General features: G+C 46.3%; 2 protein-coding genes across 10 annotated transcripts in view; one reads left to right on the forward strand and one right to left on the reverse strand.

Moving 5' to 3' along the window:
- Positions 1–2,631: 2,631 nt before the first annotated feature.
- Positions 2,632–12,678, forward strand: LOC310767807 (uromodulin-like). The gene is made up of 9 exons (XM_083625290.1): positions 2,632–3,042; positions 5,898–5,970; positions 6,579–6,749; positions 7,859–8,064; positions 8,377–8,537; positions 9,549–9,797; positions 10,669–10,828; positions 12,065–12,200; positions 12,525–12,678. Exons 1-9 carry the CDS (start codon positions 2,992–2,994, stop codon positions 12,614–12,616), a joined length of 1,299 nt encoding a protein of 432 aa, XP_083481416.1. The 5' UTR covers positions 2,632–2,991; the 3' UTR covers positions 12,617–12,678.
- Positions 12,679–13,893: 1,215 nt separating this feature from the next.
- ADGRG1 (adhesion G protein-coupled receptor G1) overlaps positions 13,894–23,954 on the reverse strand; it is a 41,775-nt gene continuing 31,714 nt past the window's right edge. For all 9 annotated transcript variants that reach the window (XM_083625207.1, XM_083625210.1, XM_083625209.1 and 6 more), the window contains 6 exons: positions 23,373–23,476; positions 23,154–23,272; positions 22,221–22,489; positions 20,687–20,795; positions 19,488–19,747; positions 13,894–17,807 (listed from right to left, as the gene is read on the reverse strand). In XM_083625207.1, coding sequence (XP_083481333.1) covers positions 17,689–17,807; positions 19,488–19,747; positions 20,687–20,795; positions 22,221–22,489; positions 23,154–23,272; positions 23,373–23,476 — 980 coding nt within the window. In that variant the 3' untranslated portion in view covers positions 13,894–17,688. The remainder of the gene's footprint in view (positions 17,808–19,487; positions 19,748–20,686; positions 20,796–22,220; positions 22,490–23,153; positions 23,273–23,372; positions 23,477–23,954) is intronic.

A 23,954-nucleotide genomic window follows, 5' to 3' on the forward strand; every position in this document is an offset into this window, starting at 1 on the left:
GCCAGGTCATCCCACAATTCCAGCTATAGGAACTCCCTGCAGGCAGGCATCTTCAGCTTATCCCTTTCAGCACCTACTTAAAACATTTTTCTTTAGGCCAGCCTATCCAGACATACAGAATATAACATGTGTTTAATCTCTTTTTAGCTACTGTTGTTTTTCATCAATTTTCCCATATTTTAAATACCTGTTTTTATTGATAATGTACGTGACGACAGCAGCACGGATACTACTGGCCCAGAAATGGAAAGAAGACAAAGTTCCGACCAGAGACAAATGGCTGATGAAGATGATGGACTATGCCGAAATGACGAAATTGACTGGGAAAATCAGAAATCAGGAAGAGAAGAATTTTAAGAAGATATGGGGAAAAATTATAATGTATTTAAGAGAACACTGTAAACAACTAAAAACTTTGGCAGGATTTGAGTGATGCTTGTAATGTATGAAAAACTATGGTAAAAATGGATTATTTTTCTTTTTTTAAAAAAGAGAAAATAAGGGAAGCAGTTGAGGGGGGGGGGAGAGAGATTGATAATGGTAACCATGGCAGGATGGAGGGGAGTCAAAGGATTCAGGGAATCCTAAATGATGAGGTGGCTGTTTTGTTTGAATTTAAATATGTTTTGTAAAACTCTCTCTCTCTCTCTCTCTATATATATATTTAAAAAGATAATGTTTTCTTTCATATTTCTGTAAACAGCTTTGAGGTTTTCTTTCCATCAAGCAAATTTTGTTAAATAAATGACTAAATACAGCATGCCCAAAACAGAGAGACGCACTCATGGGGAGAAGTGATATTGGTTTGATTTTCATTTTTTTTCCTGGTTAATAACTTTTATTGTTTCCTGAAGAAAAGTTACAAGTTCATTTCACAGATACAAACATGATCAATTCAAACCAGCAGCTCTAAACACTCCTTGCTCCTACAAAACTGTAACACTCTTGATCCTGATACCTTATAAATTGAATTTCTGCCGGTCACATAATCTGTACCTGGGTGCTTTTCAATGGAAGGCTGCAGCCATTATTTCAAGTGGTGTTACCGTAATTATCATTAAGAGTCAAGATGGAGCAGGGCCAGCTCAATATATTTTGCTGCCTGAGGTGCAAGACAAGATGGCACCTTCTCTCAAGGCACATGCAGAAGCCAGTTGCAGTACTGTTGCAAGCTGGACTGTGCACACATTACCACTTATTCTAGCTTTCTTGTGAAACCTCTTCAGCATTTTAGTGCAAATTTCTCCTATTAAACATATTTGGTTGGCAAGCAATTCCTCCTAATAATGTGCATTTTTGTGTTTTCATTAATATATTCCTTTTATGTATATCTTATGCATTTTTGTAAATACTATTTGGTTGGAGAACATAACAAAATTTAGATAAGTGTGAATTTTGCTGTGTTTCGGTTTCTCATTATTTTGGAAAGTGTGAATTTGATAAATTAGGCTTTAAATGTGAGCCGAACTTCTTCCCCATCCCTAGCTCCCACCTCTGGTGTTTGAAGCCGAGTACTAGTGACGTTAGCCACAGTCCACTGGTATCCTCCAGCTTCTTGAGAAACACTCCTGTTTTATTTGCTTCCCCTCAAACCAGCTTCCATCCAATTAGAAAACAGAAGCCACAATGAAGCTGAAGAGTGTGGCTGGTATTCAACTAAGTCCTATGCAAAGTAGACCCACTGAAAGTAATGAACCCAAATTAGTCATGTCCATTGATCTCAATGGAACTACTCTGAGTAGTAGGACTAGCACTGAATACCAGGATACCAGGCAGGAGATGTTCCCATGTCTGTCTGGAGGTGCCAGGGAATCAGGGGTTGAACCTGGGTCTTGCTACATGCAAAACATGGAATGGTTGGCATCTATCTGTCCTGGGAGACAATGGAGGAGTGTGCCTTTGCGGGTGAGGTCAAGCAGTTGGACAGTTGCAGGAGAGAGATGTTTTGCTGCAGCTGGGGCAGATGAAGGCTACAGATACACACAGGGGTGTAGCTTGCTGTTCCGGCACCCGGAGCAGCAGGGGCGGGGCGATCTGGGCATGGGGGCACTGCAGCGATCCACCCAGGGGGCCTATCGGCGTGGTGGTGATCCACCAGGGGGGCGATTGGCACAGCAGGGATCCACCTAGGGGGCATTTTGTCACCCCCCTCTGGGATGACACCTGGGGCTGTCCGCCCCCTTCCTACGCCCCTTTCCTACACAAATCTTCTTTCTGCACTCCTCCCAGTGGCCATGTGCTCTACTACTGAACCACAGCCCTGTGGAACTTCCATCAGCCTCATCTGCTACTGAATACCATTTACTGGGGACCACAGGTGTGCAGAATGAAAGGTAACTAACTGTTTTGAGATTTCCAGTTGGTCTTAATAAAGATAATGGGCAACTGCTGCTCTTGGAGTCAGTTTCATGAGGGACCTTTCTCTTGCCTCTTCCCCCAGTTCAGTACAAGCGTGAGATTTCTCTGACTGCTTTGGGGAGGAAAACTCATGCAGAAATCTTATCTGTGTCTGCTTCTGCCCTTTAGATATAAAAGCAGAGATGTAGTTAAACACCTGCAACGTTTCCATTCAATGATCGTTATGAGGAACATCTGGAACACCCTCCCCCACAAAGAAAGCACTTTTTTCAAAGCATAGTTGAGGAGATGAAGGATACCAATAATTCTCAAAATGAGTAGCAGAAAATAATTAAATAACATAAAGAGCAAAACCGGACAGTTGTTTTGGACCTTGGGTGACGGTTGATGGAGACCTGAAATTAAAAGCAGGAAGATGAAACTTTCTGTTGACAGCTGCAATGAGAAGACCTCGAAATGGCACAAAAACAATCCCTAGGGAAGCCTTGGTGGGATAGGAAGAGGGTCAGCTGCTGAGAGATAATATAAGGAGCTGGGTGGGTGTAAGGGAGGTCTGTGTGGCAGCTGAGGAGGAGCTGCGAGGTTGCAAGAAGCTGGCTGAAGCGAGTAAGAGACTGAGCAGCGAAGTTGTGGATGCAGCTTGGTCTCCTTTATCCGTCTCTAGCCAAAGGGGCCTACTTCCAAGTAAGTGTGCAATGGCTTGTACCCTTAAAAGCTTTGGAAAGGGATGTGTTGTATTATCATTGTTTTGTCATTTTAGGCTGAATGCACAGAGCTCTAACTAGTTTTGGCAGTATCCTATCTCTGTGTTCAAGTGCTCCCTTTGGAAAAAAGTCCCAATTCTCTTTTCTTCTCTCTCAAGTTGCAGTGTTAGAAGGCAATGTTATATAAATATATATGAGAGTTGCTGTATTTCAAAATGTGAGTTTGTTGAGTGTTTTTTTTTTGGGGGGGGGACAAAGTTGTTGACTTCTGACATGGGTTGCCATACGTCCAGATTTTCCCAGACGTTTCAGTGGTTTCCACCTGGACACTGCTTCTGACTGCCTTATTCCAGCTATGTCTGGGAAATTCTGGACATATGACAACCCTAATATGTATTCCCAAGCAATGAGCAGTTAAAAGGCTTGGTAATTGTCTTTGAGATGCTGGTGTTTAAATGGTGATACTGATAGCTATTTGTTTCCCCCCAAAGTATGCCAGGGTGATACAATTTTGGAAACTGACATTCTAAATGTTGAATATAATTGTTCCCATGTCTGCTTGCAATTTTCCACCCCCCCAGTCAGGGATCCTATGCCTTAACAGGTGCCTGAAACACATTTTAGTTGAGAAAGTTAGATCCACCCAACATCTGCCTGTGAGATGCAGCTCTTAAAGGCATAGGTATCTGACCTGCAAAAAAAAGCTGGCAATCATATCTAAGCTAGAACCTCAAGTTCTCTGAAGTTGCTAATTTTGCAAACAATTGGGTAAAGGTTCCATTCACTGCTAGGCAAAACAGTCTGTTTCCCCCTTTATAATATGAAGGAGACTGTGGAAGTTTAACTGCTTGGTTAATCATTTATTTTTAAAAATAATAATTGCAGAACCAGTTCTGTGGATAACCCTATTGTATTATTTACTACAATTCTTTCTTGCTACCATTAAGACATCCTCCCATCTATCCCTCAATGCTATTTTGGTTTCCTGATCTAAAAAAGAAATATTCTGGTACCTGTGTGGAACTTTCTCCAACTCTACAGCCCCTCAGTACTGGAGAGCTCCTCCATTGCTTCCCACTCCCGACCTCTTAATATTTCCCGGTGGTTCCCAAACTGTCTTCCCCTAGCTTCATTCAGGTTATCTGCATGGTGTCTTTGGATTTGTGGTTGAAGATGGAAGATGGCACATCCATAGCATATTCATTTTTTAATAGTATTTTAATGTGTCTCCTTTATTCCTTATATATTGTGTTATAAATTATACTGAATGCAATAAAATGCAATGTACGAGAAATAGAAGCATAGATAAAGTGCCATTGAAATCATACAGCACCTAGCACTGCACATCACAATTGCTACAACAAGCTGCTGCAGTTTGCTGGTGGGTAGATTTTTTGGGGGGGGGCATGCACACATTGCCAAACCAAGAGAGGTGTCATCAGAATGGGGACAAAAGGGGACATAGAATTCCATAATGTTTTCAAATTTAGAAATATTTACTATATTTTAAATAGAAATGCATATATCTAACCATAGAGGGGAAGACTCTTGACCTGAGTACCTGCTCGGGTCCTGATGCTCACAGCTGGTTGGCTATTTCAAGACCCCCCCCTCCATCCATACTTTCCTCCTTAGGATTCCTTATTTTTGAACCAGACTTTCTACCACACTGAACAGCCCTTCCATCTTCAACTTCAGTACCCCAGACCTCGTTGGACTGCAATCATCTTCCCTGGTCATTGGCTGACTTTAAAATTAGCCAATGTTTTTTTTAATCCTTCTGCTCACACCTGTTCAGCATGATAACAGCCAACCTTAAAAATGCAACAAGCCCCATCAAGGTGTAGCATTCCAGGGTTTAACTCTGCACTGCATGAACAAGTCCTTTCTTTTATCTGTCCTGAATCTTTCAACATTCAGGTTCATCGGTGTGCCTGAGTTCCAGTGCTATAAGAGAGGGAGATAAATATTTCTCTGTCCACTTTCTCAATGCTATGCATAATTTTATACCCTTCTATCATGTTGCCTCTTCCTCACCTTTACTCTAAACTAAGTCCCATATGTTGCAGCCTGTCTTCATAGGGGAGTTGCTCCATTTGGTTTGCCCTTTTCTTAATAATAATAATAATAATTTTATTATTTAAAGCCCACCCATCTGGCTGGGTTTCCCTAGCCACTCTGGGCAGTGGCGGAGCAAGCCGATCAGGCGCCTGGGGTGGCGCGCTTGACCTGCACCCAGGGACTGGGCCAGCTGCCCACGAGGGCACCGCTGGGCTTCCAAGGAGTCTGCCTGCCTCTTCCCACTCAGCCGCCCTACCGCTGAGGGTGAGGTGGCGGGTGGACCGTTTGGGGCAGTGCGGAGCCTGTGGGCGCCCAAGCCACCTCTCCTCGGAGAGACATGTGGCTTGGGTGTGCTGCAGGCCCCGCGGTGAGTGCTGCCCACCATTTTGTCACCCCCCTCAGTGGGACACTCTACTGCACCCCCCTTGCTATGCCCCTGACTCTGGGCGGCTCCCAACAGAACACTAAAAACAGAATAAAACTTCAAACATTAAAAACTTCCCTAAACAGGGCTGCCTTCTAAACCTTTCACAACTACACAATATCCATTTTGAGGCGAGACGTCCAGAACCGCACAAAATATTCCAAATGCAGTTGCACCATATATTTGCATAAGGGCAGTATGATACTGGCAGTTTTATTTTCAATTCATTTTTTCTAATGATTTCTAGCATGGGATTTGCTCCCCCACCCCAAGGTCACTGCACACTGGGTTGACATATTCGCAATATCGCCTATGACTCCAAGGTTTCTCTCTCTCTCTTTGCCCCACAGAAAGTGGCCATGAAGTGCTTGTTGCTCCTAGTTCTGGTACTCCTCCTGCCTGCTACTGAGACAACTTATCACAGTAAGTTTCCTGATGGCCTTCCTGGAAAACAAAGAGGCTGATGGAACGTCATCAGGGCAATAGATAAGATGGCCATAGAAGTGTCATTGAAAACTGAGTTTACAGTTTGCCAAATGTACCCCATCAACCATATGGCTGGTGGGCATGCAGCTTGCCTCCCAAGCCTCCGCTGGAGGTGAGCGATCCCCGTAGAGGTTTAGGATGGAAGCTGCGCCCCACCAACTATATGGCTGGCAGGCATGCAGCTTCCTTCCCAAGCCTCCGTGGGAGGAGAGTGATCCCCACAGAGGCTTGGGGAAAGGTCGACAACTCTGGGAAAGGGGGGGGGCACCAGAGGGATCTTTGAACCACGGCACCGAATATGCTTAAGATGGCCCTGTCAGCCTGTGTACCAGAACACAGAATTGACCTGCACCTCCACGGACAGCTATGAGTCCAAAATTACTCCCAGGCTGTGCACCTGCTCCTTCAGGGGCACAGTTACCCCATTCAGGACCAGACTTGGGACTGGGCAGCCCATCCAATTGAGGACTGTCCTCCGTAAAGTAGGGTACCTGACCTCCCACCCCTCCACTGGCCAACAGAATGACGGCTTTCCTCTGCTGTAGGTCATCTGACGGAGCTTCCCAGTGCAAGAGGAGAAGCTGCCTCACGTCCTCGGAGGAATCTGGGAGAGCCTTGCTTCCCAAACCCATGCTGGAACCAGGGAGACTGCACTGCAGCTGGGAACAATGCCAGCTGCTCTTGTAAGCCAGGGTTCACTGGCTTGCGCTGTAAAGGTAACACAGGTCTGCTGTGCTGTGGGGAAGTGTATGTCTTTCTCTCCCCGTCCCCCTTGCATCCCTGGGTGTGGTTGGTCCCAATTATAGAATGGTAGAGTTGGAAGGGGTTCCAAGGGCAATCTAGTCCAACCCCCTGCAGCGCAGGAATTGCAACTAGAGAATCCCTGACAGATGGCCACCCAACCTCTGTTTAAAAGCTTCCAGTGAAGGAGAGTCCACTGCCTTCTGAGGCAGGCTTTCAAAGTTCCTTCCTTTCACAGCACTTTGCCAAAAAAAACCCCTGAAGGATCTGCCAAATCATATTTTACATTACGAAGGATTCTGGGGTATTTCTGAAGCAGAGGTGGTGAACCTTTTTCAGCCTGAGGGCCACGGTCGCTTAAGACCAGACTTCTGTGGGGCCACATGCCAGTAGTGGGCGGGGCCAGAGCTGCAATAGGACAGGGCTCTGTCCACACTCTTTCACGCACCCAAACATTTTCAGCCCACAGATGTGCACATATAGAGCCCTGCTACTCTAGATAGTTCCCTGCAGCAACAGGACAGCAATTTGGGCTGCATTGGAATTGTCTGTGAAGGAGTGGAGTGCTTAACCTCCCACCCTAGCAACCTGATAAAACAGAAAATTGTGTGTGTGTGTGTGTGTGTGTGTGTGTGTGTGTGTGTGTGTGTTTTAGGCCCCATCTGCACTATAAAATTAAAGCACACCATGGTTTCATATCACTTTGAACCACTTTCACCCAAAGAATTCTGGGAATTGTTGTTTGTTTAGGGTGCTGAGAGTTGTTAGGAGACACCATATTCCCCTCAGAGAGGTACAATTCCCATAGTTCCCTGCAAAAAGGGATTTACCGTTAAACCACTCTGAGAATTTTAGCTCCGAACAACTACAGTTCCCATGATTCTCTGGGGGAAGCCATTAGGATTAAAGTGGTATTATACTGGTTTAAATGTATAGTGTGGATGGGGTCTTAATGGCCCCTCCTATTGCCAGCACGGGTCACGCCCACTGGCATGCACCCACAAGCACCCATCCACCACTGCATGCACTGCTCAGAGGTAGGGAGGTTCCCCACTTGCTCTAATTGATGGATTTTCTCCCCCAGAAATGGTGGTGAAACTGGAATGCATGGAAGAGTTCATGAGGATGCTGGTGAGGAAGGAAGCATTTGAAATGCTGAGGATCCCCCTGGCCTCTCTCCACCTGAGTAGCCGTACCTGCCTGGTGTCCGAGCAATGGCAAGACGGAGTCAGTTACTTTGGTGCAAAGCTGACTGGGGAGAACCACACCACCTGTGGCTCCACCACTAATGTAAGTGCTCTGGAGCAGTTCGTAAAGAAGAAGATCCACACAAGTGTGCAACTACTTATTTTTATTTCATATACAAATCTGGAGCAATTTCACAAAAAATATATAGACATGCTCACTGCCATTGATAGCCTTCCTCCTCCTTCTTTTCTTCTTCATGTTCTTTTCCCTCTTCCTCCTCCCATCCATTACATTACAGAAATTCAATCTTGAAGTAACCAGTGCATGAAGTACTGTGGCCAGATTTTATATTGTTGCCCTCTTTATCCACATGTGGTTTTGAACCCCCTAATCCAGTTTCTGGTCCATTTTCAGATCAATGAGACTCATGTGTCCTATGCCAATGTGATTGAGTCTGGCAGTGACAACGACCAGAGTATCATCACCAGGAGCGTCCAGATCCGCTTGCACTTCTCCTGCATCTATGCCTCCAAGCAGGTGGTTGGTCTGGGCTACGGACTCAGGCCTGTGGACAAGTAGGTGGTTGTTGTTGTAGTTGTTGTTGTGATGACTCTGGCCAGGGGCTTTCCTCTGATGGCCACAGCATTTGGCCTGTTCCCCCATCCTTGCTCCATTGTGGCATGTGCTGCAGGGCTGGCCAAGGGGGGTGGGGGAGAACTTTGGTTCAGTTTAAAGGCAAACCCATCTAATTTTCACTTCCTGAAGCAAGACGCAAACCAAAGCACAGCTGTCCCCCAAAATTCACACTTCTCCGAATTTTGCAATGCAGTTCTCCAGCCGAGTAATGTGTACAAAAATGCATGCACTAGGGTAAAGTGCGCGTAGAAATGGAAGGTGAAAATATGAAACAAAAATACATAATGAGAAAATGTTTTCGAAAACAATGTGTATATGAGACACAATTCCATATGTGTATATTAGAAAATCATACTAAAATGCTTTGAATTTTCATGATGGTATTTTAAATCCTGCTGGAACTGAATTGGATCTTAATGCCTGAGGGGGTCTATAGGGAAGGAGGGGGTCTTTCAGGTATTTGGGACATGAGTTGTTTAGGGCTTTAAACTGATGTTGAATTTGGCCTGCAAGCCAGTGTACCAGATTATATGAGATCTAAATGGAACCCCAGTTGTAATCTGGCCTCTGAATTTTGGACTAGTTGAAGTTTCCAAGCAGTCTTCAAGGGCAGTCCCACATGGAGATTATTGTGATAATCCGGTCTGGAAGTGGGCCAGTTAGATGGACCAATAGTCTGATTTGGTACTTCTGAAAATGGGTTCTCCCTAGGCATGCTGGAATCTCCCTCTTCTCATTTTGTCTTCGCTTCTTCCGGCATTCATCACCTGAGTTTGCTATTAGATATACTTATTTAACTTCCTTGTATCTTGTCCTGGGACTCCAGAATTGGGTGGGGAAAGGTGGTGATTGTGGGAGAGCGGATAAACATGGGCAGGTGGGTTAGGTTTGTCCATGTGAATCCCTGACTGACTCTGGCGGGGTTTGTGTGTGGCTGCCTCTTTTCCTAGGATTGTCCAGTTTACGGTCAAGGAAGGGGACTTCAGAGTCAACATGCAGCTGTATGAAAATGCCAGCTATGTGCGTGCCTATCCCAAGAAGTCACAACTGACGTTCCTCGTAACAGACATGCTCTACATCCTCGTGAAAATAGAAGGGCAGGATCAGGCGAAGTACTTCTTCCTCGGCATGGAGGACTGCTGGGGCACTCCGACAGGTGACCCACTGGACAGCACAAAGCACTTCCTGATCATGAAGGGGTGAGAGTCTGGCATGGCATTTGTTGAGGGGTTTGATCCTGTATATCCGCTTTCCCCAACCTGTGGGTTGCAAAGCCTCTGCAAGTGAGTTGCGGGCTTTACAAGTAAACTCCCCCCCCCATTATTTATTTATAAAAAATATATTTTCATACCACTATATCATAAACAAGAATATCAAAATGGTTTACAGCAATGAAAACATAAAACCATACAATAAAAAAAATTAAAAGCAGGCATCAGTTAACTATTGGGTAAAGATGTATTCTTAACTGCCTGCATAGGCCTGGTGGGGGGAAAATGTTTCCGGCAGCCATTCAAAAGCTGGCACAGAATTATCTGAGGATTTGTAAGGTGAAATTGCTACCTATTCAGGATGAGTAATATAATATTTTAGGTAATGATACAACAAGGATAGGAATTAAAGCAAAATGTAAAGATGTAAAGTTTAATTTTGTAAACCATCAGATGGAGGGAGGGAAGTTGTTAGGCTCAGTCGATCCAAAGAGATAAAACAAGAGGATACGATGTTATGTAATGTGATTATATGTAAAACCAATAAAAATCATTTATAAAAAATAAAAATAAAAGCTGGCACAGAAAGCGCCTATTGAATCTCCATTGGCAGAGAGTTCCACTGGACAGAGCCGATGACACTGGAGGCTCAGTTTCTCACCGTTGTCAAATGAGCCTTGCCAATGCAGGGTATGACCAACGATGCTCCTAAAACTGCCTGTGGTTACCAGTGGGGTGAAAGGCACTTGCACATTATCAAATGCACTTTTTTAAAAAAATTGTGTTCCAGGACTGAATGCTTACAGCCTGGGTTAAGTTGGGAGCCTGGGCATTTAAGCTTGTGCTTGGTCTCTTCCAGGTGCCCGCACGACAAGACGCTGACTTTCCTCAATGCCGTTGGTAACAGCACTGTGGCAAAGTTTAGCTTTCAGATGTTCCAGTTCAAAAACTTCCAGGAGGTGTTCCTGCACTGCCAAGTGCGCCTTTGTGTACCGGAGAACAAAGAGCCCTGCGCCAAGGTAACCTCTCTCTCTGTGTCTTTAGGATATTGGGCACTCTTCTGCATCTCTGTAGGGTGTAGGTCACCACTGTGGTGCTCCTGGGCTTGCATGTATCCTCAGATGCTAGCAGGATCCCATTGACCTTCCCCATCCTTGTGCTGAAAAATATATTCCTTAGTCAATGGAAGGCTCCCCCCCCCCCGCCACCAGTGAAATCGTTTTATAATGAGTGCCTCTCTTTTATAATGATGGGTATGTGTGTTTTTGTGTGTACAATCACACCAAAGAAATGTAGAAGAGCAAAACAAAGGATTGTAAACTGGAATAAGGGTATTGCTACTGGTGTACTAAACTTGAGACACTGTAATTTAAAAATAGAACTGTGTAATCTGCTAGGCTGCTGCTATGCTCGGTATATAAAAGTACAGCAAGCGAGTAATAATCCTGTATTGCAGGGGTTGTGGTCTGACTACACAATTTTGATATTAAAGGAATAATTGCTGGTGGCATACTAAATTTGAGAGATCTAGTCGTTGGGGAATTAAAAACAAACATTTGTCCACTAGGCTGCAGCTAATGCCCAGAAGTATAGCAAAAAATATATGCATATAAGGGTGCAACTCTTAAAGATGAGGTATTGTAAAAAATATATACTAGCTGGTGGTTGCTGCTGCAGCTGTATATAGAAGTATAGCAAACCATTGTCAGGGTGGGGTTGCTGGTGCAAAGGTGAGACAGAGTGGTTGGAAATTCTGAAATGCACTTAGCCATGAGGCTGCTGCTTGCTTAGTGGGTAGAAGCAAACCCACTGGCAAGGGTGAGGCTGCTAGAGGTGAGAGATTTGCTTACCAGTGACTGGAAATTTAAAATAAATCTGTAAGCTATGAAGCTGCTGTTGGTGCCCAGTACAGTAGTGACCAAACAGCTACAAGGATGTGCCACTGATGCAGCAGAGGTGTATGCTAAAGTAGATAAAAATTTTTTAATATAATTTAGCAAAATATTGTGAAACTTGTTGAAACTTGTTGCAAAAGGTCAAATAAGATGCTTATGTATTGTATCCTTCCTTGTGGCTCTTGGGAGGGAAGAGGAGATCCATTTTAATTTATTTAAATTGAAAACAACAGGTTGATGGGCTTGCAGAAATGGCTCATTATGTAGCTATAATTCTGTGTTATATAAGATGATGCATCTTTGTACACATTCAGCAGTGGAGTAAGACTCATGCCTTTTCCCTCTTGATCTTGACTGCAGCAATGTCCCAGCAAGCAAAGAAGCAAGAGGGAGCTGGCTGATGACTACCAGAAGATCATCTCCTATGGTCCCATCCGTTTCCTGGCCTCATCACACTTGGAAGTGCGGGATGCTGAGGACCAACAGCTCATCTGGAGTATGTACCTATTTTCCTGGATCAGGTCATGAACGGCCCAGACCAGCCTTTCCCAACCTGGTGCCCTCCAGATACTTTGGACCACAGTTCCACTCAGTCCTAGCTGGCACAGTCAATGGTCAGGGGTGATGGGAGTTGTAGTCTGAAACATCTGGAAGGCACCACCAGTTTGGGGAAGGTTGATCTGGGCCACTGGTGTTCAGCCTTAGGCCCCTGCTGGACTCCATCTCCCATTATCCCCAGCCAGTCTTGGTCATTCTCTCTTGCCACAGCCCCCATTCTCAGTTACACTAACCTGCCTGACTTTCTCTTTCCTCTCCTCAGGAATGCAGCTGTGGATCCCTGGTGCAGTGGTTTCAGCAAGTATTGCTGTCGTCATCATTTTGATTGCTGTTGCAAAAGCCATGAAGAAATGAGCAAGTTGTAAAAACAAATGGCGGCAGCAGCAGAATTCCAAATAAATACAATTGCAGATAGATGTGGTGTCTCACTCACTAGCTTGCTTTACTCTGGGAGTCAGTTTAGAAGTGAGAGATACGATGTATGATGGAACTGTTTTGTTCTCAGCTCTGCTGCCCCATTTCACACACAAAGCAAGCAGTGAAGGAACTTCTTTGGGTTGAGATGCTACTGTGTGACTATCTCCTGGGTGGCAGGAGGCTGCAGGGCCAAGAAGGGAGCTCCAGGGACCCAGATGCCTTCTAGCTTAACATAGCAAGAGAGGTTGCTCCAACAGGCTTGCGGTGAAAGGTAATGAGACATTCCTAGCTTAAGGTTAAATGAGACAGCATGGTTTAAATCAATCAGCATCATCTTTTGACCAGTTCATTATGTAGATAAGCCACTACCAGGTATTTTGTGATTTTACCATCGTATTTATTTGATCCATGTATATGCTACCCTCCATCCAATTAGCATCAACCTGCGTCCCCATATGTTGTTGGGACCATGACTATCAGCCTTCCTGACCATCGGTGATGCTGGCTGGGGCTGCTGGGTGTCGTAATCCAACAAGTAAGGGCTGCATAGGCCCTGCAGTATTGTAATGCAAGTGAAAGCAGATCTCACAAACACACCCAACCTTTGGACGTTGCAGCCTGGCTTATGCGCTGTAACAGCAGCATGGGAGCCTGTCCTTTGATCCTGGCACGTTGCTCCATTAATGTCTGAAAGGGGAGCGGGGCAAATACAGGTGGTGTGGGGAGCCATCAGGTTGCCTAGTTTCTCCCCATCATTTGCTATGCATGTGCAGTGCTGCAGCAACGCAAGGTTAGAGCACAGATGTGACTCCTGGAGCAACATGGCAGCCTGAGAATTGAGCTTGAGCTCATCCCCTGCTGGAATCTGTGCTGAAAGAGGGCCAAGGGTGGCACTTGATGCTTCTTAAACTAGGACACAGGGAGCCTTCCCAATCCAAAGACTGCTGCTGGGCGTGCTGTTTGCTTGGGGCTGTCTACCATACAGTATGTGCTGATGGCTATGTCCAGTTGTACCATCATTTTGGACCAGGATTTTCCACGTTCTCCTCAATTAGCTACATTATCTATTTTACCATAAGACCTGCCACAATTAACCCACATATCACTTCTACTCTTTCTTTTACACCACGGGAAACACAACTCGCTTTTCACACTAAGTGGTTAGTGATTATGGTCTTTGGTTCTTTCAGAGAAACTGACACAACAAAGTAGACTTTTGTCAAGGAATCGTCCAGGTGGATAGCTTTATTGAGTCTCGGCAGCCTCTCATACAAGGTGCTAACAGGGGCAATAGCTCCTCTTGCCTTCTGCACTGTCGTACAACAGGCTGGTCCTGCTTATTTAGGAGTCGTTCATTGTACACACTTTGAATAACCCTTATGAAACTGTATGGACCTGTATGGTTTGCTGGCCCTAATGGTCCCTTTCAGATACCCAGTGTCTTACCAACTTGTTAGTTTTTTGTGTGAAAAAAAAATCCATAAACAATCAAAACAGTTGTTAATACTTTTCTTTTTTTAACAACCAAGCATCCATAGGTGTACACCAGTCATCTAACTGAACTTAACCTTCTGTAATTGAACACACTAATAAGCTTGCTCTTAAGAGTCTATTTGTCTTAAAGATACAGTAGCATGTATCAGCATGGGAGAATTGGTGAGCGTGAAAAAAGGGGCTGTGGAATTGGAGAAAAAGAAGCATGGGAATGAGGGGGGAGGGTCTGTGTGCAAGGAAGAGTTGAGAAAAGTAATGGGAATTGAGGGCTCGAAGAGGGCTAAAAAGGAGTAGGAGGCATGGAAATGGGGTTGAAGATGAAAGCATGGACAAAAGAACAGGAGAGGTGGTGCCTTCAAAACTGGGCAGAAGGTGAAAAGGATGCTTGGTTGCTGGTGCAATGGGTCACTGTTAACCAGAAGGTTGATGGTTGGAGCCCACCCAGGGACAGCTATGGGCAGGATTTGTGCATTGCAGGGAGTTGGACTAGATGACCCTCTGGTTTCCTTCCAACTTACAATTCTATTATTCTAAGGGGGGAGGGAGATACAACTTACCATGGGGTAGTTTGTGTGCAAGGTGCAGTTTCACAAAAGGGGGGGTGAGGCTAGTGCATGGGGGCGCAGAATAGAAAAGTAGCTCCAGAAATGGGGTGGGAAGATCTAGTGGGTCAATCTGTGAGGGAAATGGCTGGGGGCTGGCAGGTGGTGCCAGCTGGGGCACAGCCCCTAGTTATAAATGGGTCAATAAATATAATTTTTGTATGTTAAAAAAGAAAACAAAACTGTCCAGCAGGGCAGCTGTATGAGTCTTGCCCTAAGACGCCTATTGGGTTTGCTGTGTGCTTACATTTTTGTGGCATAAATTTGGTTGTAGAGACTGCTTTGCCACTACAAGTCTAATTTTCCAACAGCATATAAATAATGGTCAACTGTTTCATGCTGGAGTCTCCCTTACCAATACATTCAATTCTATTTTCTTAGTAATAATAATAATAATTTATTATTTATACCCCCCACCATCTGACTGGGTTTCCCCAGCCACTCTGGGCGGCTCCCAACAGAATATCAAAAACACGATAAAAGATCAAACACTAAAAACCTCCCTAAACAGGGCTGCTTTCAGATGTTTTCTAAAAGTCAGATAGTAGTTTCTTTCCTTGACATCTGCCGAGAAGGCCCTCTGCCTGGTTCCCTGTAACCTCACATCTTGCAGAGAGGGAGCCAGCAGAAGACCCTCGGAGGAAGACCTCAGAATGATGGGGATGGAGACATTTCTTCAGGTATACTGGGCCGAGACCATTTAGGGCTTTAAAGGTCAGCACCAACACTTTGAATTGTGCTCAGAAACGTACTGGGACTTAGTTGAGAAGCTGTTCTCTCCCAATGAAGCTGTCAAAATGTATGGCCTACTTTTATAGAAAAGCCTATTGGGCTACTACATTATATTCTGGTAAACGCAGCCTTCTCCAATCTGGTGCCTTCCAGCTGTTCTGGACTACAACTCCCATCAGCCCCTCGTTGGGGCTGATGGGAGTTGTAGTTCAAAACAACTGGAGGGCACCTGGTTGGGGAAGGCTGGGAGAAAGCACAAATGAAGGGTGCCCCCCCAATATATTGTGTGATGTTGGTACTAAAAACAAGTGTGATCATTCTGGAGTCCTGTGACGTAAGTTGATGCCTGCTTTCCCCACCTCTCCTCCTTTATCCTGCCAAATGGCACGGAACGGTGATTATTTTTGGTCAGTACTCTCTGATCCCGAAGAAAATGGCTTTATTGTTCTCTGAATTGTGCCCAGAAGGGAACAGGAAGCCTGCAAGCTGGTGAGAGAGTGCTGCTGGGACTTGCTCTGGGTGGGGCACAGCCAGTAAGGGAACGGCGGAGGGGGGGGGCGTGTTGTTGGGCTAGTTCTGCAGCAGCTGGTGTTTTCAAAGAGCAGCCCCCAGGGAGGAATGCATCGGAGGGACCCCACCCTTGAAAGAGTTACTTGATCCAGGTGAAGTCAAGCAAAGCATCTGCCGCAAAGGATTTCTAACAAATGCATTTTGAATTACAAAAAGAGTTTTATCAGCTTTCCACACTATAGTTTAAAAAAGAGAGAGAGAAAGAGCTATTGCAGCTATTGTTTCAGGATGAAAATGCCTGTATGGTTGGATACACCACAGGGCAGTTGTTCTTATAAACACAGAGAAAGGACTGTTCGGGGTCTGTCCACACCTTGGCAGAATGTGGATTTTGCACCCCTTCTGATCCATTTAATTCCGCCTTGTCCATGCAACATTCTCCTTCAGCTCCTTTTGTCCCACACTTTCTCCTCCATAACTCTAGACTTTCTCTATGCTCAGGAAAATCCAAAGAGAGTCAGCCCACTCAGGAGTCCTGTGGCCTTCTTGCATTTGTTTTTCCAAAGTGGTGGTTTTCACTCCTTCCAGTTTTCCACGCCTTTGATCCTATTTGCAAGTCTGGCAGTGAGCTTGGCCACTTCTGCTTTGTTAGTGAGAGTTAAAAATAAAATCCTTTGAAACAACGCTTTCCCTGCAAATTATAGTATTGTTATGAGTTCGGAGGTACCAGACCCCTCTAACGCCTGGATCCAGCATGTGTTAAAATATATGCCAGGCTATTTTCTAGATTAGGCTTCCAGATTAAGAGACTGAAGCTCTGTGCGAGACAACAAACAGGCAGGGCTCCTTCTTCAACTTGCAGATAGTGAGACGGACAGATGCCAGAGTCTGGAGTAGAGTTTGGGGGCTGTGATGTAAACTAGAAGAGGGGCAGAGAGCAATGTTTGTTGTCTTTTTGAATCCAAGATCCTTTTGGGATGTTAATGCTGTGAGCACTTCCATCATGGGCTCAAATTGTATAGATGTGTGTAAATAAACCATATATCACAAAGACACCACAGTCTCCGCTGTGGCCCATTGTAAAGGAAACACGGATCCTGGGTTAAGTGCCTGGAACCTAGCACTGCTCGGAGAGTGGGGTGGCGTGCAACAGAATAATTTCTAACTTGTTTCCGTTGTATTTCTGCAGGGTGTTTTTTTATCCATGCTCTCAATACCTATCCAATTTTTTTTTGCCATCACATACCCCGACATGCCTCATAACCGATGGCAGAGCAGGAGAGCGGTCCTTTTTTGTTAGGAAAAGGAGTCACAAAAAGAGTTCCCCTTTAAAAAAATTACATAAATATATACAGAAAGAAATACTGCATTTAAACCATTTGTGGATGTGGTTTCCTCTTTGCAACAGTTCCCTTGCATGTGCTCAACAGGTATGAACGCTTTCCACGGAGACGGAGGTTAGAGGTGAGGATACCCCTGATAAATAGGGGAGAGACAGGCATGGAGGGTTCCAGGTTTTAAAATAGCCTGTCCGCCAACCACTCAGCTATGAGCAGTGCAAGGACAAAGTGATTCCCGAAAGGCTGGATTTCCGAAGCAGGTAGGGAAGAGGCCTTCGGTTCCACAGGAGGCAAGGCAGGACATCCAAGCAGAATGTGACCCCTCACTGGGTCATATGCTGGTGCTGCTTGGCTGTAGCTTGATGCTGCTGGAATTTGTGCTGTAGAAGTAGGAGGAAGACCTGCGGGACTGGAGGGTTTTTGCCAAGTACCAAAGGAAGATGAGGAACCCTGTGGGGAGAGAAGGAGGAGAGGGAAACATGAAAGGAGGAGTTGGAGAGTGTGGCAAGACTTGTCCTCCTGTGTGCACCTCCCCTGTGGCAGTGTCAGGGAAGAACACAGCTCAGCAACAGAGCCCACACTCTGCATGCAAAAGCAGCAGTGGGTGATGTTCCTAGAGACTGCTGCGTGAGAGGCAGGGAGGCCAGCAAGGAGTGGAGACAACTGGTTACAAGAGTGCAGACAAGTTAGGGGAACACTAAGGTTAGAAACATAGAATGATAAAGTTCGGAGGGATCCCAAGGGTCATCTAGCCCAACCCCCTGCAATGCAGGAATCACAACTTCACAACACCCAACCTCTGCTTAAAAACCTCAAAGGAAGGATCGTCCACCACCTTCCAAGGGACCCCCATGCACCACAATGGACCAGCCACCAGAGGGCAAAAGGTCCCAGGTGCAAGGTCCAGGTAGGGCTGAGAAAGACTCTGTGTTGGAGAGCCCCCAAGAGCCACTGCCAGTCAGTGTGGAGCAGAGGTGGGCTAAAGGGCCGCTTTGCATGCAAAATGTCCCAGGTTCAATCGCTGATGGCATCGTCAGGTAGGGCTGAGAATAAGTCCCTGCCTGAAAACCTGGACAGCCTCTGCCAGTCAGTGCTGAGGATGCTGTGCTAGTTGGAGCAATGCTCTAGGGCTCAGAATGAGGCAGCTTCCTCTGCTCCTACTAATGTGAACCCTAACATGGAGGGTAGAGGGGACTTTAAGAAGCCCTCTGCTTCTTTTGGTGGAGTTGCTTTGGATTGTACACACCCACCCACCCACACACCCCCTGCAATTTTGTGGTCAAACAAGATCCCACTGAAATGAGGGGGGCTTTTTTTCTTTTTTGCAGTGCAAACTGCAAGCGTGAAGGCCCCAATCTGCATCAGTACTGTAGCAAGGGAGGAAAAGGGCTAAAAACCCTAAGCCTCCATATTAGGATCTGTCTCCCTGCCCCATGTCAAAAAACCAAAACAAAACCCACAGCCCTATTGACTAATGTCACATGTAGTTTGGCCCTTGGGCTGATTCTGAAGATGCTGCCCTGGTAATAAATAAACTGCAAGCCGAAGAAGGTGATTTCAATGGCAGCCAGGGCTGGATTTAGGTTTGATGAGGCCCTAAGCTACTGAAGGTAATGGGGCCCTTTATATGTCCAGCTGTCCTTTGTCAACAACAAATTGTCGCTGTTTTTTGTGGTGAATGTATGCCATATGGTAATTTATGGACCTCATAGGTATCTAAAGCCATTTGCACATAACAAAATATGTATTTTTTCAAAGTAATTGTTGAACTGAAATACAATTAAGAAGTAGTATATTGTGAAATTTTTTTGGGGGGGGCCAAGAGAGTGGGGCCCTAAGCTATAGCTTGTTTAGCTTTTATGTAAATCCGGCACTGAGGGCGGCTGGTTCCCCTTTGGGACTGGTATAGGGCAATAGGCGAGGGGGTCAACAGTAGGTGGCGCTAGAGCGAACGACAAGGAGAGCCACCCCTTGGACTGGTTGAAATGAAGGCGGCAGCCAGGTAGAGACTAAGGTTGGTGGGGCAGTGGCCTGTTCACCCTAATAGACCAAATTCCAGTGGAGAGAAGAAACAGTGACAAAATGACAACCCAAATAAGTGAAGGGAGGAAACAGCTGCCACCCACTGACCTTGGAGTGAGTTGATGATGGTGAAAAGGTACACAGACACCAGCGTGAAGGTCCCAGAGGCGAAGGAGAAGAAGGCCAGCCCCCAAGGGATTCCCAGCACACAGCTGAGCCCCAGGAGCATCACGGCATATCCCCACTGACATCGCAGCTTGAGGATCGCTTGCACCATCGCGCCCAGCATGATGGTGTTGAAGAAGAGCACCAGGCTGAGAAAGCCCAGATTCAGGAAGTTGTTGATCTCTTTTTTGGTGATCCAGCAGCTGGAAAAGAAGAGGGAGGGAGCAGGCATGAGGGATGTGGCACAGTGTCCCAAAGCATGTTCATAAGGACATATAAAGATCCCTGTTGGATCAGGCCAATGGCCCATGTACTCCAACATCCTGACCTCACAGTGGCCGACCAGAAGAATCAAGTCCAGAGAAACAAGCTTAGGAACTTTAGAATGTTCTTTTCCCCTTCTTCTGAGATCAGAAATGACTGAAATAGGGGCACCCATGCTTGCATTTTGGAAGGTGGCTAATCAAAAATTTGAGTGAGGTGTGTTTGTCAGAAAATTTTGGGGACAGACTGTAGCACATCCGTTTGGGTGAGGGACACAACAAAAGGATATCCTTTTGTCAATCCATTGTGGGACTTTCAAAGTTAATTGAACATCTCAAGGCAGAAGAAAGCCCATTTTACACCCTCTCCGCCCGCCCACCCACCTAGTGCTGCCACCAGGAAGAAAGCTGCAGGCAGCCCAACTACCTGACACCCCTTAGGGACAAAGCTGCCTAGTGCTTGCTGGAACCTTGCTGGTGTGAAACCTGTGTGGAGCAGGAACATGGACGGCAGGAGTAGGAAAACCACCTGGGGCCAGATCAAATGGTGGCCAACCCTCCACAGGCCACATCTGATAGGTGGATCCCACCCTGGGCCCAAGCGGCACTAAATTTAAATGGACTGAATGTACATCGTGTCTGCAGAGGAACCATCAGGAGCAGAGCACGCAGGGGTTGGAAATGTGGAGAAATAGGGTGGCAGAGAGAGAGAGAGAGAGAGAGAGAGAGAGAGAGAGAGAGAACCCACTCCTGTCTCTGCCCTGCCCACTACCAGGAAAAGGCTTCTATACTTCTATGTTATGGCTAAACTGTGAATGCAGCTACCTGAATCAACTTGGTTGTGAAAGGACTTGCACCCCCCACAAAAAAGCCACTTACATTGTTGTATTGGTATATTCCCCAGAGGATTCATATACTTTAATGAGGAAATGTCCATAATGCGACTGGTTGATCACGTAGATCAGCAGAACAATGAATAGGGGAAGACCTGCAAGGCAGAGGACAATATGCATTAATGTTTATACCCCACTTCCCTGGGTGGTCCTTGGCACCTGCATCCACCCCCCTGCCTCCCCATGCACACATGCATTTTACTTCTAAGTATTTGCAAGTCACGTACAAAAATCTCCAAAGCAGGCAAAAGTGAACTATGCTAGATAAAAATTTCAAACCAGTAAAAAAGCAAAAAAAGGAACACAACCACAAGCAGCAGAATGAAATCACTCTGAACAGCAGACAGGAAAGTGAGTGGATCCAAAATGAGGGTGGATTCTGCCCTTCTGTTGGACCCAAGGGGTTCTGAAGGGGGCCAAATGTTCTTTTTGTGAGTGGTCAACAGGAACAGAGTTGGAAAGACAGAATGCCCTCCCATGTCCCACAACTCAGAAATGTATCTTGGGGTGGAGCAAGGAAAAGCGGCAGCAGCTGCTCCCCAAGCTTGAGGAGAGGTATGGGAAGCCTCAGTCTTCTCGGGGGCCAAATGTTGCCCTTGAAGCCTCTCTTAACTGGCCCTCAGGACTCTCCCCAAGCCACACCCTTCCACAGTGGCTTGGCCTGGCAGGGATGTGTCCTTCAACTCTGCTAGACTGAATGGAGGAAAGGGAGGGCTGTGCGTGGAAGCCAGCAGATTGCAGAAAGGCAAAATGCACATTTCTGGCTCTGCCCACTTTTGCCCCCACTGCCACTGACATGGGTTCCCTGGGAGGTTCCCTGGAAGGGCTCCCTGGGGTTGAAAATGGCTCCCCATCCCTGCTCTATGAGGTCACTCCCACCCCAACTTCAGGCACTATACCTGAATTTATTTATTTTTTACCATAGATAAAAGTTTCCAGTTCAAAGCAGAGGGAGAGGATACCACTTCTGAATATTCCCCTATGTAAAAAAAAAAAAAAAAAGAGCTACTTCCTGTCAATTGACCTAAGAAGAGTCCTGCTGGATTAGGCCAATGGCTGGATCAGGTCCCAGGTTCAATACCGAAAGGCATCCCCAGGTAGAGATAGGGAAGACCCTGAGTGGCATTTAACATTAGTCCTGCTCAGAATAGACCCACTGAAGTTAATGGCCAGCATTACCTTCAGCTCATTAATTTCAGTGGGTTTACTCTGAGTAGGACTCAGCTGAATACCAGCCCCTGGAGACCCACACCCAGTCAGCAGAGACAATGCTGAGCCAAATGGACCAGCTGTTTGACTTGGCATAAAGTAGCTTCCTTTTGTGATAGAGGCCAGATTTGAACTGGGGGCTTCCCAGCAATCTGGCCACACTCTGAGCCACTCTACTGCATCAGATGCTTTCTTTCTGCTTATCGGTCTTCTTCTCTTGCAGCCCAGCTTCCTAATGGATCTAGTCACAAACTTCTTTGGCTATGTCCACAAGAGACCTGCACCACTCCCAGCGACCCCCGGCCACTCACCCCAGCCCACCAGGCAGAGCTTAAGGAGCATGTGCTTGATGTTGGAATTGAAGACTCTGATCACAAGGAGGTACAGGCTGTAGCCCTCGATACCCATCCAGGTCAGGCAGGCCAGCAGCCCGAAATGCAGAAACATGGCGCCAGATTTGCAAGCTACGTCACCACCGGTAGGGGCCAGAGGCACTGCGATGAGGAAGCTCATGTCGAGGAGGAAGATGGCCCAGAGGAGGTTCATGTGAACGTAGACAATGTTGTCCCCTTGCTTTCTCCTGGGGACAAAAGAGAGTGTGATATTTCTTTCCCAATTGTGTGTGGGATCCCCACCCCAAGCTTCAGTCAAACCATACACTAAATCTCCCAGGATATGGCTTCAATCAATGTTTTGATAATCAATGCCTTACTCTTTCTCAATACAAGCCACACATGTCTGTCATATGCACACCTGGCTCCAGCAGTCCATAGGCTTTTCTCCATGGTGTTCCCCTCCACAGATGCAGCAGCTGGTGGCCAGAATAAGACTGCCATAAGCTAGGTATTCCCAAGGAAAGACCTACTCGCCTTTTCCAGGGATACACCTCTTCCATTCTTCTATTTTGGTGGCTTGAGATCAATGTAGTAAAAAACACAACCGAGCTCACTAGTGAGACAATGGCCTGGCTCGCACATAACACAAAGCCATGGTTCCTTGAACTATGGGGCTGTTGGGAGTTGCAGTGCAAAACATCTGGAGGGCACCATGTTGTGGAAGCCTGTTCTGACTTTTCACCTTCACTGCATCTCTCCTTCATCCTCTGTTGATTATTCTTGCCCCCCCCAGTCCATGATTCCCTTTTGGATCTCCTTCTAGGATCCAGCAGATCTTCCTCCTGGGCTGTCTCCCCAATCCCCCAGGACTTCTGCCCTATTTGGAGCAAAAAAATTTATCTGCCTTACTTTGTGCAGAGGAAGAAGAAGATGGTGAAGAACGATGCCACGGCCGAAACAATACACCCAATGTAAGTGATCAAGGTCAGGTAGACCTGGTGGCTGCGGTCGATTTCTGGGGAGGACACCTGAAGGTGGAAGGAGATGGCTTAAAAGGGGCAGAGAATGGGGGTGGGGTAGGAAAATCTTTGCACAGGTCTACCTGGCATGGGAGCCACCAGTACTCACCATTAGCACAGCAAAAAAGGTGAGATGGTCACAGCGGCAGATGATTCGGTCCGCTCCTCGTTCTGCTTCACAGCCAGATGAATTCCACTTGCCTGGGTGGCCAGCTAGGGGTGGAAAGGAGAAGCCTCACTGCAGGTGGGTGTCCCCATGTAAAGGAAGTGAGCAAGGCCATACATTGCAAGGGGTTGAGCTAGAGGACCCTTTGGGTCGTTGACAACTCTACAGTTCTATGGTTCTACAACATGTACAGTGTGGGAGAGGTCTGTTGGGTTCTACTAATCCAGACAGAAAGTTCTCTGCACCTGTAAGATTCAGTCGGCCTTTACTAGGGACCGAGGGTTTTGTGGGCAGGACCCCTATCCTGTGGAACTCGTGACAGCCGAGGCTTCTTAGGAATCGTCCCTGCCTGCTCCTAGATGTCTCCCAAGAAGTTTTTTTTATTCAGGCAGGCCTCTGAAACTTGAACTGCTTTTGTCCCAACCTGTTTCCAACCAAGAGGTATGTCCAGAACTGTGACTCATGCAGAAACTCCAGACAGTGATAATTCATACATGCTGCCAACGTACATCATTTCAGGTGGAA

The sequence above is a fragment of the Podarcis filfolensis genome, assembly GCF_964270895.1.
Source record: "Podarcis filfolensis genome assembly, chromosome: 8".
NCBI classification, from domain to species: Eukaryota; Metazoa; Chordata; class Lepidosauria; order Squamata; family Lacertidae; genus Podarcis; species Podarcis filfolensis.